The sequence below is a fragment of the Heterocephalus glaber genome, unplaced genomic scaffold, assembly GCF_053883595.1.
Source record: "Heterocephalus glaber isolate CG9 unplaced genomic scaffold, H.glaber_assembly_v1.0 deba00000621, whole genome shotgun sequence".
NCBI lineage: Eukaryota > Metazoa > Chordata > Mammalia > Rodentia > Bathyergidae > Heterocephalus > Heterocephalus glaber.
The window spans coordinates 11319187-11335974 of record NW_028258153.1 but is presented as its reverse complement, the minus strand read 5'-3'; the positions used below and the strand labels follow the sequence as shown (position 1 = coordinate 11335974).

Genomic DNA, 16788 nt, shown 5'->3' with positions numbered 1-16788 from the left:
GAACAGAGAAGTGTGTTCACAGTGAGTAGGAGTATTTTGAGGGGGTTTAATGGCAATGTTTGTTTTACTGTAATATTTTTTTAAGTTAAACATTTGCTGTGTTTTCCAATCACATCTCTTATATGCTACCTTGTTGTCAGTTACTTGTAGCCTTTCAGTTACCAGACTGACTTGCACTATCTCAACAGCTTGTGTTTGTGTTCAGGTAATCTTTATTTTGTTTAACACTGGCCCCAAATTGACTCTGGCAAGTCGGGTGTGCTAAAGACAAGCTGTTCAGTACTTCAAGTGTAAAGGTGAAAATGCTTGGCTTAATAAGAAAACAATTGCTGAAAACATAGTTGCTAACATCTAGAGTAAGAATAAATCTTCCATCCTTGAAATTGTGAAGAAAGAAAAAGAAATTTTGCCAGTTTTGCTTCACATTTCAAACTTCAAAGATTATGGCTACAATGTGCTGTTCTCAGTTAATATAACAAAGGCAGTGAATTTGTTAGTGGAAGGCATGAACAGAAAATACATTATAATTGTTGTATTTTATCATTAGTTATATTTTTGCTGATCTCTTATGTTTATTTTATAAATTTAATTTTATACAAGATATCTATGCTTAGAAAAAAGTAGTTTATGTAGAGTTTGTTACTATCTGTGGTCTTATACATCCACCAGTGGTCTTGGTATGTATCCCTTGTAGATAAAGGAAGACTGTTGCATAGTTAGGCAAACAATCATCCCATGTGGAATGGAATTGGGAGCTGCCATGGTACAGAGGAGGCTCCACAGTAGAAGGGATGAGGAGAGTCAAGAAAAAACACAAAGCTAAATGGCCAAAAATAGGTTTGTTTTTGTATATTTTCCTTAACTTCTGCAAATAGCTCCTCTCACAAAAGTCATTTTGGAAACTTATGTTTTAAAATTCATAAATACAGCAGTGATTCTAGCTATCTTCACTTAAAGAGGATAATTTGTCATCCAGTCAAGAGTGCATGTGTCTGCCAGAAAGCTGTGAGCCAACATACATCATACTCAGTAGCTTCAAGGATTTGGTGTGCCTTTGTGTGCACGTTTGAATATAGAGTTCATTTCAATCTGACATATTTACCTCTTTTCATATTTTTCTTCTAATTAAGTTCCATAAATGTATCCTCTACCCAGTTTGAGCTACAACAAATTTCTTTCTTGAACTGGCCTTCTGAAAGTAACAAACCAACATGATGATGAATTGGGAAATGAATAATTTTCCTTCTACTGTGTTTATTTTGAGCAGAAAAATATTTTTAAAAATGAAACAATGTTTTGCTAGAAAGAAGACCTTGTTCATAGTGGTTACAAGGCTGTGCAATGAACACTTACATCAGCCAATGTTCAAAAATATATAGTCCAACCCAAAGAAATAATATTTCATTTCATAATTTGGGGACTTGATGGTATTGATGGAGGGTATAGATAACAAGAAAAGTTGTGCGTTTGTGTAAGCCCTGCAGTTATGTAGGTATGGACTCAAGCCATGATTTCTTAGGGACATTGATTTCCTAAAGTCCGAATTACAGAAGAAAATAACAAGACCCTTCATAAAGTGGTGTTTGGGAGAGATGAATGTGTGAGTGCAATTTTTAAAATCATCTTTTTTCATTGCACTATTGAGGCAAGTAAATGTGTTTTCAGTGGAGATGGCCAAACCAAAATTAAACAATTTCTTGCTAATATTTAGGCTGGTATTTTAATAGGTACTTAACACTGGAGAAATTTGTCCCCATTATATTGTAAGGCATAGATGAAACTCTATATAAATAAGATTAAGGCATTGCTATAGATAAAATATCACACATTAACCTTCTAGACTCTTGAATTTAGAATAGTTTAACTACAATATTTAAATAGCTACAATGATCAGTCTGTTCAAACCATATTGCTTAATGTGTTAATTGTTAATTTTACATACTTCTTTTTCATTTCCCTCTATGCCTGTATAGAGGAGGAATTGCCTTATGCCTCTTGAATTCATTACCGTAATTTGTGTACTGTGCATTGACTGAAGCCAGTTTAAGTGGTGTATTAGCACAGAATTGGATCTTCTTTGCTTTGTGTAGATAGTGGGCCATGGAGTTAATGTTTCATTTATAGTATTTATTCTAAAACTGTGCTAATGTGGTTGTGATTCATGATCTTTTCCTGCATAGTGCCTGATTTAAGACAAACTATAGTCTGAAGAGAATTTTGATTTTCTATGTAAGTATGATCACTGGTCCAAATATCTTAACACAAAAATATGTTGGTATAACTTTTCTTCCCTAAAAGAAAAACCAGAAGTACTGTTTTAAAACCAGAATTAGACATGCACAATCACCTAAACCAATTTCTTTGTTTTGCAATTGAGGAATCTGAGATCCAGTGAAGTTCATTAGATTAATGAGGATCACAAAAGCTGTTATTTTTAAAGCTAGAGCTGGGACGTAGAACGTACTTCCTCTGACTTCCGAGCTAGCATTCTATGGGATAATCACTGTCATTTTGTTCATTCACACCCTGGAGCCATTTGCTCTTTTACGTCCCTAACATCCGTTCTCTGTCCCTGTGCAGTGTCATCATGCACCCCTGCAAACACTCTCTGATCTCCTGTGGGGAGGATCACCTCTGGAAAGTAGTGGGCCTCCCAAAAGGCCAGGTACTTCTCATGGGATATGGCCACACTGACTGGCTGTCTGACTGTTGCTTCGATCCCAGGTCAGTGCACAAAACCCCCAGACCCGATCGAATTCCTTGAGGGAATGAATTTATTTGCTTTTTCCTCACTTTGCTGGCTTCGATGACTGCTTCTCTCTCTGCAGCAGCACACTCTCCACTGCATTTAGAAACATGTAGATAAATGTGCATTTGACTTTCATTATATTGATTTTAGATTGACTGCTTTTGATATTTGGTACGCGTAAAATTTAGTCCACATGCTGATGCATTTAACAAGAGTAATAAGCTTCTTAGGACAAGCATTATTAATACTGCTTTTGCTCTCAAGCGTTGAGAAGGCACATGGATTTCTAGTCAATAATGTGTGCCAGTGTTACTTTGCTTCTGCTAATCTTGCAGGTTTTCCTTTGGGAATTAAGTCATATACTGAAAAGGATCAGAAGGCAGTGATCAATTTTTAAAAATTCAGTGACACTCAAGATATTCAAAAAGATAAAGCAGTTCTGGAAACATTAAGCTCTGTGATTTTTGAAGTTCACTGAAATTTTGTACTGAAAAGGCCAAGGGCACAGAAGGAAAGACATTGTTAAACACACTACTTCTATGGACAGAAAGTTCTGACACAGCTCCTCGTGGTTAACTCCAAATCCCAATACTGACCATGTTCTGCTGTCCATCTTTCTCAACATTTTATTTTTTTGGTACGGGGGATCGAACTTGGGACCTTGTGTTTGCAAGGCAGGCGACGGAACCAGTGAGCTAAATCACTGGCCCATTTTCTTAACATTTTTAAACATTCTTGGATCTGTCTTGTCCTTATACTGCCTGGCACAATGACTTTTGGAGACCTGAAGTCTTTGGTGCAGTTTCTAAACTATTCATTCTGTTTGGGAATTTTGTTGTTAGGAAGGCTTCTTACTGATTCATTTCAGTGATTACACTTGATTTCTTTTTCTTTACCCATCTTTCTCCTTGGTATGAATATCAATGAAATTAGATTAAAAATAAACTTATTGAGAAATTAATAAGTTTTAATAAGACTGAACTGTCTGTTCTTTAATTGTAATTTTAAAAAATCTTTCCAAAGTGTAGTTTATCCTTAGTACTAGATATTTGAACTCAACTTATGAACATATAGTGCTCCTTATCTGGTACACAGAGCTGTGCCACCTGCTCACTTCTGAGAAGCATGGAGCTAGTCCTGCAAACAGAGATGATACAATTAGAAGTGCAGCCTGTCGCTTCTGTAGCTACTGGGCATAGTAATCAGATTTGATAATGCTTTGTTACCATGACAGCAAGTGACTCAGAGATTTTCTCATTAGTGCTTGACCAGCAATGGTCCTTTTAATAGATCTTCCTGTTTCCCCACTCAATTACTGAAATTAAAGTGAGGTGAGATACACCATTATTCACTCATAATATGGGTTTACATTCAGTGTTTGCTTATAGCAGAATTATAGTAAAATGCTTCTGCACTGTTAGATTATTTTTCAGTACATGAGAAAAATGCAGTGGGGGAAACACACTTAAAGATCAGCATATTTCAGTGAAAAATATTGAATGGCAAATATTTTTTATGTGGAATTACTGAAGAACCAAAGAGATTATTGGGAAAAACAGCACAAAGGCTCTTTTTATTTATTAGAGATAAATTCTGAGTTTATATCTCAGACCTCAACATTATGTAAAAAGGCTTAATGTATATAAATCAGTAATGAACAAATAAGTATATAAAAAAGGAAAAGGATCACCTCAACACTGTATAAAACTTAACATACATAAATCAGCCATGAAGAATCTAAGTATATAAAGAAGGAAGGCGATCAAGACATGGAGGAGGGGTAGAAAGGCAGGGAAAGGGAATGAAAAAAGGAATTAAGATGTATTATGCACATGTACTAACTCCCCACAAGGAATGTAAATACTATCCACTATACAATGTACTAATAAATGACAAATAAATTAAAATATATATATATTCGTATATAATGTTAATGTTTAAAAGTTGTTGAAATTTGTGCTTTCTAAAATTTAAATCAGTGACATTTGATTTTTACTCTGGCTTATGTAACATAATTAGTAAATAATAATTCATTGTTAAAGATAATGTATCTATCTTTATGTATGGTTTAAAAAGCAAGATAAATTTAATTTAAATATGATACTTTAATTAGAATTTAATAAGTATTGATCAAAGAGGAACTATATACTCATAGTACCTAGTTGGTAAATAACCACAACCACAATCCTTACACAAAAGTATCCATGACTGGATAAAGAAAATGTGTTGTTTTTATAGTTTTTTTTTTAGTTTTTACTAAATTTTTAAATAAAAACCACTCAGCTATAAAGAATGAGAAATTAGAGACATTTATAGCTAAATGGATGCACATTGAGGTGATACTCTTAAGTGAAATAAATAAGACGAACCTGTAAATACCGAATAGTTTCTCTGGTGTGAGAAACTGAAAGTGTAAATAAGGAGTAAAAGGTATAATAGATAATGTGAAATAGGAAGAAAAGGGGCAAAGGGGAAGGGGAAATGAGAGGAGTAGGGGAAAGGAAAGAAGGGAAAAAATAAATATGAGAAAATGAAAAAATGGAAACAAAGTTTTTGTAAATAGGGAGGGGGGAGGAGGGGTTGAAGGGAGGGCAGGGGAATGGGGAAAAAAATAAAGACCAAGGTAGATTATGTAAAGGTACAAATTTCCTATGATGAATGTCATTATATTGTATACCTAAAATGTACCAATAAAATCAATTTTAAAAAGTACCCAAAGCTGTATTCAAAATAAAATTAATATACAGGTACTGATATATATATATATATATATATATATATATATATAGTATAGAAATATATGTTGGATGTATAAAATATTTTTATGAAATTAAATATTGTCAGCTGTCTGTACTGGTCAAAATAGAAAGCAGGGAATAGATTAAAAACAGTGAAAGAAACTGAGTTTTAAAAGTCTCATCTTACATTTCTATCTTTAGCAATTTTAAATAAGTATCAAAGGGAAAAACAAAGAATAAGAAGAAAGAAAGAAAGAAGAGACAGGGAAAAGTCAATTTTTAGGCTCATTAAAATTTTTGAAGGTTTGGGAAATAAAATAGGAAGTTTTATTATTGGCCTGTACATAATGCAGAAACAGCATTCCAAGCTTAACAAATACAGTGCAGACATGACAACTAGAGACCTATTTCACAAACATGAATGCAAAACTTTTAAAGACTGTGTGGAGAATGGAAATCAGTGGTTTGTTTAAAAAGAGCAGTATAGAATAACAAGTAGTATTTGAATTTGGAAAGCATGGAATTTATAAATAATATAAATAGAAGAACATCTTGTGATAGGTGTTGAAAGTTACTTTACAATGGTTATATAAAATCTAGAATTTCTATGTCTTAAGCCTCATATATTTGCTTATGCTTTTGAGCTTTCTGTGTTGAAATTGACTAGGAAAATGGATTTTGCTTGTAGCAAAGATCTACCACGTGAATTTAAGAACTGGATGCCAAGTGTTAAGAACAACAGACAAATGGGTGTTCACTGGAAATAGATCAAAATGGGAAATATACAACCAAACAGGGAAAAACACATGACAGCCAAATTCTAAACAGATGCAAATGTCTAACCAAGCTCTCCCTTGTCTCTAGAAGTCTAGTACTTCTCCAATTGGTGTTTATTCTCACTGAATGTTAGCCACATTTGTTTTCCTTAATAATAATTATTAGTTTTTACTAAATTACTTTAGCATTAACATGTTTTAATATATGTGTAACTTTAAAGAAATGAATGTGGAAAAGTTCTAATTATAAATTCTATGCAAATATGCAGATTTTATCCAAGTCAAGGAATTTAAAAGCTTTTATGACAAGAGTCTCCCAAAGGCCTTATTGATTCAAAATAATATACATACAACTGATCATTGCCATTTATTTCTCACAGGAGAATTAGTTCTGTTTGTATCTAAGTTTTTAAGGTCCTTAATAGGACTTTTAGTATAAGGCACTGTTGAGGAATGACGTGGGTAGTAACACTTGCATCACGGAATAGCCTGCTGCTATCACACATGTACCACTAGATGGCGATCATACATTGGTAAGGTAAAGCACCCTTTGGATTTACTCGGAAGACTGATGAATTTCTGTACTTGTTGAAAGTGATTCATCAGTTGTTGAAAATGATTAAGGAGTGGAAGAATGCAAGAAATATGCACTGGTGCTATCTTTACACTATTAAAAGAGTGAAAAATATGATGTTGAAAAGTAGGGATACGACTATAACCCAGGGCAAGATATGTCATACTTTGAAAACCTCAAGGCATGAGTCAGAGTATCATGCGGCCCATGTTTGAATGCTAACTTCAGTTTTTCTCTTCTTGTCAGTTTTCTCATTTGTAAAATTGAAACAAAAATAATGCACACTCTTTAGGTTAATTATGAAGGCTAAATGCTGTATCTGAAAAACACAAATGCTATTGCGGGACATACATGCTAAATAAAAGCTAACTCATTACATTTTATTTCTTAGTAAGAATTTGGAGAACTTGAAGAGGTAGTACAGGATGTGGGGAATAGCTCAGGGGTAGAGTGCCAGCCTGGCATGCCTGGGGCATTGGCTTTGATCCCTAGGACCTGCTCCCTCCTAAAAAACAGAAAGAAAGAAAGAAAAAAGCTCTCAAGAACTATTATAAAACTGGAATGCAATGAGCTACAGAGAATCCATTGTGATATCTGGATAATACCAATCTCCATTAAAAAATATCAGAAACCATGATATATTAGTTAGTAAGATGATGTCTCAGTTCTTACCCAGTTAAGTATGAAAATACTTAAAGCCAAGGGACAAATTAACATAATTAAATGAAAAAAGTGTGTGTTATTCACTATTCTTAGCTCTTAAAAATGAAAATCTTACTTTTAAAAAGATGCCAAACTAATCATCCTGTTATTTTTCCTGATGGGAGGGTATTCCTTATATTTTCATTTTTCCTTTTTCTTTTTTTAGGTTTAAGATTATGTTTTTAAAAGAAAAACATTTTTTGAAATCAAAAAACACCAAAAGCTGCTTTTAAAAATAATCCTTTTGGGGGAGAATGTAAAACATATAGTGTTTACGCTTCTTTATCCACAGACCTGTTTTATTATTGTTGACCCATTTAGATTTGCTTTGAGCAAACAAGACACAGAGTTGCATATCAATTCCAGGTTACTATTAATGGATCAATAAAGCTCACACTATACTATCTTAATTATCTATTAGTTGGCATTTACCTTTAGTAGGGAATCGCTCAATAACAGCAACAGAGTTTTGAATGTAAATATAATGTCCAGTTTGCTTGTGCTTGAGGTTGCATTTTTTTCTGTCTGACCATGGCTTGTTATGTGAAACAGCATATATCTCCTGCATATCTCTCTAAATGAAAGCAGAGGGGTTAGTGGTTTAAACAGTTTCACAGTGCTGCATTTTATCCTGAGTTCACTGCCTAAGGCAGAAATAGAGCTGACAGCATCCTGTTGAACATAACTTCCACCTTTATGAACTGATTTAGGAATTGTGAATAAGTGAACCTCTCCAAATACCTCATATTCTCTCTTCCCTCTACAAGCTGTCTATTCATGTATTTATGTAGTGCCTAAAACCATAGTCTGAAAGCTTCTTGACAAGAATATCATTTAGTTATTAAAAAGAAGTATGTGCTCAGTCCGGCTTGCTCCACCCACTTGTGACCAGGAGACCAAACTGGTGAGGACCCCCCTGGGCACGCCCACCAGCCTCCAGCTTAGCTGTGCAGGTGCCTAGAACAACAGTCCCCCCCCCCCCCAGCCTCTTGGCTGTACAGCTACTGCAGAAGTGAACAACAGAGAGAGGGCCTCTCTCAGGCTCCTTGATGAAAACTGAAGCCCACTGGAAAAGTGAAGAGAATCTCTGCAATAAAGGCACACCAGACCACTGCACTTGGTAAGTTAGAGGGATCATCACCTCCCATTGGAACCTGAACTAACTTCAGGGAAAAAGCAGCTGGAACCTGCAGTAGAAGCTGGCAAAGTGCAACCCCACAGGAGGTCAGGGAGCCCAACTTGGGACTTTCAGCCAGAAATCTGCCTGAATCTCATGGGTCTGTGACTAGCTTACTGAGACTCATTGACTTATAACTGCACACTGCTGCCCATGTTGTCTATGGTGACAGGAGAGACATACCCTGAAGGAGGCCCTTCATTTTCATCTTTGTTATTTTCAAAGTTACCATTATTTTTTTGCTCTTATTTTTAATTTTTTTCTTCTTTGCTACTCCCTTAAAATTTTTATTTTTCTCTTTTTTATTTCTTTTCTTTTTTCTTTGTCTCTCTCTCTCTGTCACACTCCCTTGCTGTCCCACATTGTTTTTCATCTCCCTTTGTGTTCCTGTTCTGCCCCTAATTTGTATTTCTTTGTTATCTTTCTTTTCTTCTTTCCTTTTCTTGCCTGTCCCCTCTGGCCTCACTGATAACCTTACCCTATCCATCTGCTTACCTATTCCTTCCTCCCCAACTCCTTCTAACTCCCCATCCTGAAAAGTAAAGTTGCTATATTGAAGAGTTTATTCACTATAAACATATGTTGGGTTGGTCCTTGATTTTGATTTAATTCACACATTTAAAGGTGATAGATTAATAACTACCACAAATATTCATTTTCTAAGAGGTACTTGATGCTATGGTTTTGCTGATTGCATCACTTGGGCTAAGGTGTTGTGATTGATCTAATCAGTTGTCCTTCCTGGTATAATGAAAATGAGATAGCTTCAGAGCCATTAGAGACTTAAAACCTAAGGACCAGCTATATCTGGAAGACACTTCTGAGAAGCAAGCATTCCACAAGGGTTCTAAATACATCAACAAAGATACTTACAATAAGCAACTTCAAAGTATCCACCCAGGAACTAAACCAAGGACAGTACCAAAAACAAAAATGAGAAGACATTTAAGTAAGGCACAGACTCATACTTCCACCCCACAAAAGGCAAATTCTGGGAAAAACGAAGTGGAAAGGTCTGATAATCAACCACCTGGACACCCTAAACTGATAGCACAGGAAGTAACAAAACAGATGAATGAGGCTCTAGAAAAATTCAAAACAGAAATAATTTCCCAGATAACTACAGAGAAGGTGAGGAGAGTGAAAGACATGATTAGAGGCTTTAGAACAGAAACAGATAAAAAAATACATGAGCTCAGAAACATGCTGGAAGCCATGATCACCCAACATAAGAAAGAAATGGAATCCATGAAACAGATTGAAACAGATATCCAGGAGATTAAAAACTCCATTGAATGTAGGCAGAGAAGATTAAGGGAATCTGAAGATAGAAAATCAGGTATAGAGGACAGGATTGTGGTTAAGGACCATGAAAACAGAGAGCTCTTCAAAATAGTAAGAGACCATGAGAAATCAATCCAGCAGCTGCTAGATGATGCAAAGAAGAATAACAGAAGGCTAATAGGAATCCATGAAAAAACAGGAGAATGTACAATTGACATAAAAAAAAAACTGTTCACAGAAGTAATAGTAGAAAACTTCCCAGACAGAGGTGGAGAATTGGACATACAGATAAGTGAGGCATATAGAACTCCAACTAGCCAGGATTAAAAAAAAATCTACACCTAGACATATAATAGTCAAGATCCCAGAAACCCAACAGAAGAACAAAATCCTACCCTACAGGCAGTTAGAGAAAAGAAACAAATCACCTGCAAAAGAAAGCCTATCAGAATCACACCAGACTTCTCAGCACAAACCCTCAAATCAAGGAGAGCCTGGAGTGAAGTATTTTAAGCCCTAAAAGAAAATAACTTACAACCTAGACTGTTGTATCCTGCAAAATTATCTTTCAAAATCGATGGGGAAATTAGATACTTCCATGACACAGAACACCTGAGAAATTTCATGAACACTAAACCAGCAGTCCAAACAATTCTAAGCAATATCCTAGAAAAAGACAATGAAGGTCACAATTCCATGAGGCCCAACAGAGGGAAGCCACCAGGCAAGGTAAGAAACTAAAGGGAAAGGGGAAAAAATAAGAAATAAAAGAGCCAACAACAGTGAAACATTGTGAAAAGGATGAGTCAATATCTATCAATTATAATTCTCAATGTTAATGGCATCAATTCACCAATCAAAAGAAATAGACTGACAGAATGGATTAAAAAGCAAAATCCAGCAATATACTGTATACAAGAAACATACCTAACTCAAAAAGAAATTCATAGACTGAAAGTAAAAGGATGGAAAACAGTTCTCCATGCTACAGGAACCCAGAAAAAAGCAGGGGTAGCAATCTTATTTGCAGACAAAGTAGATTTCAAACCAAAACTAATTAAGAGAGACAAAGATGGTCACTACATCCTTGTGGAGGGAACAATCCATGAGGAAGAGATGACAATCCTAAATATATATGCACCAAATACAAATGCCCCCAACTATACAAAACAAATTAATGGACATGAAAAATCAAATAAGCACTAATGCAATTGTGGTGGGAGACTTCAATACCCCACTATCACAAATAGAAAGATCATCTAGACAAAAAGTTAACAAGGAAATTCTAGAACTTAACCAAGCTATTGAACAAATGGATTTAATAGATGTTTATAGTGTTCCACCCCATAAAATCAGAATACACATTCTTTTTGGCTGCACATGGCTCATTCTCCAAAATAGACCACATGCTAGCTCATAGGACATGTCTAAGTAAATGTAAAATAATTGAAGTTACCCCCTGTATATTATCAGACCATAGTGCAATACAATTGGAGGTCAATAAGATAAGAAACCACAAAACTCTGACAAACACATGAAAATTGAATAACCCCCTCCTTAACAACCAATGGGTCACAGAGGAAATTAAAGAAGAAATTAGACAGTTTCTACAAGTAAATGACAATGCCAGTACAACATTCAGGAATCTATGGGACACAATGAAAGTAGTTCTGCACAGGAAATTCATAGCAGTAAATGCCGATATTAGGAAAACAGAGAGAACTCAGATAAATAACCTAATGCAGAACCTCAAGCTGCTAGATAAACAAACATAACAAACCCAAAGCTCGTAAAAGAGAGGAAATTATAAAGATAAGAGTAAAAATCAATGCAATGGAGACTAAAAGAATGATACGAAAAATTAATGAATCAAAGAGTTGGTTTTTCTAAAGAATAAATAAAATTGATAGACCTTTAGTCAACGTTATTAAAAAAGGAAAGAAAAGGCTCAAATCCATGCAATTAAGAATGAAAAAGGTGAAGCCCCAACAGATCCAGCAGAAATCCAGAGGATCATCAATACCTACTTTGAGAACCTGTGCTCTAATAAAACGGAAAACACAGAAGAAATAGATAGATTCCTAGATACATATGAATTGCCAAAATTAAATAAAGAAGAAATAGAAATTCTAAACACCCCAATTACAATAAGTGAAATTGAAAATGTAATAAAAAATTTACCAACAAAGAAAAGCCCAGGTCCTGATGGCTTCACTGCTGAATTCTACAAAACATTTAAAGAAGAACTATCACCATTAATCTTTAAACACATCAAGGAAATTGAAAGGGAAGCAATGCTCCCAAATTCATTCATGGAAGCAAGTGTTACTTTGATTCCAAAGCCAGGGAAAGACTCAACCCAAAAAGAGAACTACAGACCAATCTCCCTAATGAACATAGATGCAAAAATCCTCAACAAGATACTGGCAAACAGAATACAGAGGGTCATCAAGAAGATCATACACCCTGACCAAGTCGGATTTATCCCAGTGATGCAAGGATGGTTCAACATATATAAATCAATAAATGTAATGCACTATATTAACAGAGTCAAGGGAAAAAACATATGATCATCTCAATAGATGTAGAAAAGGCATTTGACAAAATCCAACAATGATTCATGATAAAAACACTACAGAAAATTGGAATAGAAGGTCTTTATTTCAACCTGATTAAGGCTATCTATGAAAAACCAACAGCCAACATCATACTAAATGGTCAAAAACTGAAAACATTCATGCTAAAATCAGGAACAAGAAAAGGATGCCTACTATCACTCCTTTTCAATATAGTTCTGGAAACATTAGCCACAGCAATTAGACAAGAGAAAGAAATAAAAGGAATAAAGATAGGAAAGGAAGAAGTTAAATGGTCATTACTTGCTGATGATATGATACTTTACATAGAAGGCCCAAAAAACTCAGCCAAAAAACTTCTAGACCTAATTGACAGATTCAGTAGAGTAGCTGGATATAAGGACAACATTCAAAAAACAATAGCCTTCTTATACACAAATAACAGACTCACTGAGAGAGAAATTCTGGAAACAATTCCTTTTACAATAGTATCCAAAAAAATGAAATATCTAGGAATCAACCTCACAAAGGAAGCAAAAGACCTCTACACTGAAAACTACAGCACTCTGAAAACGGAGATCGAGGAGAATATAAGAAAATGGAAAATGGAATTAAAGAAAATGGAAATTCTTTGTTCCTGGGTAGGAAGAACCAATATAGTGAAAATGGCCATACTTTCAAAACTGCTATATAGATTTAATGCAATGCCAATTGAAAATCCAATAATATGCTTCACAGAACTAGAGAAAACAACCCAAAAATTCACTTGGAACCAGAAGAGACCTAGAAAAGCAAAAGCAATTCTAGGCAACAGAGACATGGCTAGGGGTATCACAATCCCCAACTTCAAACTATACTACAAAGCTACTGTGATAAAAGCAGCATGGTACTGGCAAAGAAACAGACCCAAGGATCTGTGGAATAGATTAGAAGATGCAGAAACAACTCTAGACATACTCAGCTTCCTCATCTTTGACAAAAGAGCTAACCATCCTCATTGGAGGAAAGATAGCCTATTTAATAAACGGTGTTGGAAAAACTGGATTTCAACCTGCCAAAGAGTAAAACTAGACCCACATCTATTACCATACACTATACTATAATTGAAGTTGATTAAAGATCTAAATATCAAAACAGAAACACTAAACTTGCTTGAAGATAAGTTAGGTAGAACTCTTGAAGATATTGGCATAGGAAAAGACTTTATGAACAAAACCTCAGTAGCATGGGAACTAGCACAAAGAATCAACAACTGGAATCTCATCTTATTGAAAAGCTTCTGCACTGCAAGAGAAACCACCAACAGAGCTAAGAGACAACATACAATGCGGGAAAAAATTTTAGCAGCTGTACCTCAGACAAAGTTCTACTATCTAGAATATATAAAGAATTGAAAAAAATCAGACCCCCCAAATTCAAAGACCCAATTCAAAAATGGGCATCTGAAATGAACAGACATTTCTCAGACAAAGAAATAAAAGCAGCAAATAAATATATGAAAAAATGTTTCACATCACTGGTCATTTGAGAGATGCAGATGAGAACAACACTGAGATTCCACCTCACCCCAGAAAGAATGGCTGCTATCAAGAAATCATCCAATAACAAATGCTGGCAGGGGTGTGGGGAGAAAGGAACCCTTCTCTATTGTTGCTGAGAGTGCAGACTGGTGCAACCACTGTGGAAATCAGTGTGGAGGTACCTCAAAGTACTAGGGCTAGAGGTCCCATTTGACCCAGCTATTCCCCTGCTGGGTATCTTCCCAAAAGAATTAAAAGAATCGTACCACAGAGAAATATGTGCACCCATGTACATAGCAGCACAGTTCATAATAACTAAAGCTTGGAAGCAGCCCAAGTGCCCATCAACTGGAAACTGGATAAAGAAGATGTGGTATTTTTAATAAAGTGGAGTGCTACTCAGCCATAAAGAACGAGAAACTAGAGACATTTATAGTTAAATGGATGCATATAGAGACCATACTCTTAAGTGAAATAAATAGGACACACATGTGTGTATCCTGAACAGTTTCTCTAATGTGAAAAACTGAAAGTGTAAATAAGGTTTAAAATGATTAAAATGAATAACTGATAATTTGAAATATTAAAAGGTCCAAAGGTGTAGGGGTGGTGGGAGGGGAAGGGAAAAGGAAAGAAGGGAAAGAAAAATTATGAGAAGAAAAATATAATGGAAGTGAAATCTATGTAAATAGGGAAGGATGCAGGGGGTAAAGGGAGCACAGGTAATGGGGAAAAAATAATAACCAACATACATCATGTACAGGTACAAGCACCCAATGATAAATGTAAATGTATTGTAAACCTAAAATGTACCAATAAAAGAATTTTTAAAAAGTATGGATAACCTCTTTATTTGATAGAAGCATAAACCTAAGAGTTCAAATTTGAAAGCATAATGGATGTATTGATAAATCATTGCTCTAAGATAGTGATGACCTGCTTCATCCTGCAGAGATAGGTGCTTCCATAATCTGGAAGCCTCACTAGACTTTAGCAACTATAAGTTTAACATGGATTTATTAAATAATAATATTCTGCTGTATATTCTTTTAAGAGGTGTATGTTATGCTTCTTTTCTTAATAGAGTTTGTCTCCTTTATGTGAGAGGCACAACAATTCAAAGCAATAGCATACATATTTAAATAGCGTTTTAAAGGTGTTTTTGGTCTAATTCTAGCAGTAATGCATGATCACAATAGAGAAAAGTTTTAAAGTTTCTAGTAGTCCCACTGCTCAGTGAAAACCACATTTCTTCATGTAAAGCCAGCCTTCTAAGTTTTAATTCTAGCTTTATAATACTTGAAAATGGTTTAGCTCCATTTGAGTTGTCTAAGTACTTTTTGTCGGTGTCTTAGTTACTTTTCTCATTACTGAAACAAAATAACCAACACGCAAAGTCAAAGGAGGGAATTTTTATTTGGCTCATGGTTTGTAGAGGTTTCTGTCCATAGTTGGCTAGCTCCAAGGCAGCGTGGCCTGGCAAAGGGGCATCACAGAGGAAAACTGGTCCACAGCATGCAAGCAGGTAAGAGCACACTAGCCCTCTTTCTGTCTCTTATATTTCTGTAGGGTATCCGATCTAGGGCAGGTGTAGCACTCCCACCCTCAATCCTAGCCAGAATCATGCCAAACCAATCAGTGGACTGATTTAGTAATCTGACACCCTTGATCCCAGGACCACCCGCTAGATCCACCACCTCTGAAAAGCCCCCCCTGTGACTGCATGAGGCTTTGAGGGGACATCTAGATACAAGCCATAACGGTCAGACAACACCTTGGTCATCTTTCTCTCCTTTACACTAGCGTGTGTGTGTGTGTGTGTGTGTGTCTGTGTGTGTAGCAGTAGTAGGAGTAGTTGATAGCTTAATATTTGATCAGTTAATGGTTAATGTTGTGGAAGGAAATTCAAAAGAACAGAACCCTGAGATCTCTCTGTGTTCTGGAAGGGCTGGATTGAATGTTGACAGCAGTTACCATTTAAAGAACATCTGCCATGTGTCACATATGGACTATGTACACAGCAGTAACAATGTGATGTATTTCCATTCTGCTTTGTCTTCCTTCACACAGAGAGCCTCTGTGTCTTCTATAGTTGAGGGGAGGCCATATGGCTGAATGCTAGTCTAAGAAATATGAATGAAAGTGATACTGATGTCTGCGGCACACTGAAGAGCCCAGTCTGTCTCTTACAGTCTCCCTTTCCCTACCTTCAGGGCAGGGAAAGGAGGAGTAGTGTGGCTTTATGATGGAGCAGGGAAGCTTATCTTTCACTGACATGTGATATGGTCAAGAGAAGTCAGGCATCTTTGTTGTTCGCCTTAAGCTTTTAAGTTTGAATGGCTTGTCTGTTATGGCTGTTAGTGTTAATTATGCTCTAAAGTAAAATTTTATGTACTATGCATAAAAAAAATGAACCTTGGAAGGATGACTCCAGAGTTTTTCTTCTGTAAGTGTAGAAATCTGACTGTACATAAAATGTAACTTTTAAAGTCAGACTTGTTCATGAGTATGACAGAGTAGGATTTAGCCTGTCATTTCATTTAACATCTGAGAGACTCAGTTGCTTTATTCGAAAATGAGAATCTCCTTTTCCATAAAGTTTTCATGAAAGCTGCATGAGAAAATATATGTAGCTTAGCAAGCACAATTCTGGTGTCCAAGTAAACATTTAATAGAAGGAACATTGTTATTG

General features: G+C 35.6%; 1 protein-coding gene across 1 annotated transcript in view; it reads left to right on the top strand.

The window, feature by feature from the left end:
- Nucleotides 1–16788, top strand: part of Spag16 (sperm associated antigen 16) — a 773985-nt gene that overhangs the window by 505335 nt on the left and 251862 nt on the right. Inside the window, exon 11 of the mRNA XM_087206154.1 lies at nucleotides 2581–2724. Within this exon, the coding sequence (XP_087062280.1) occupies nucleotides 2581–2724 (144 nt within the window). The remainder of the gene's footprint in view (nucleotides 1–2580; nucleotides 2725–16788) is intronic.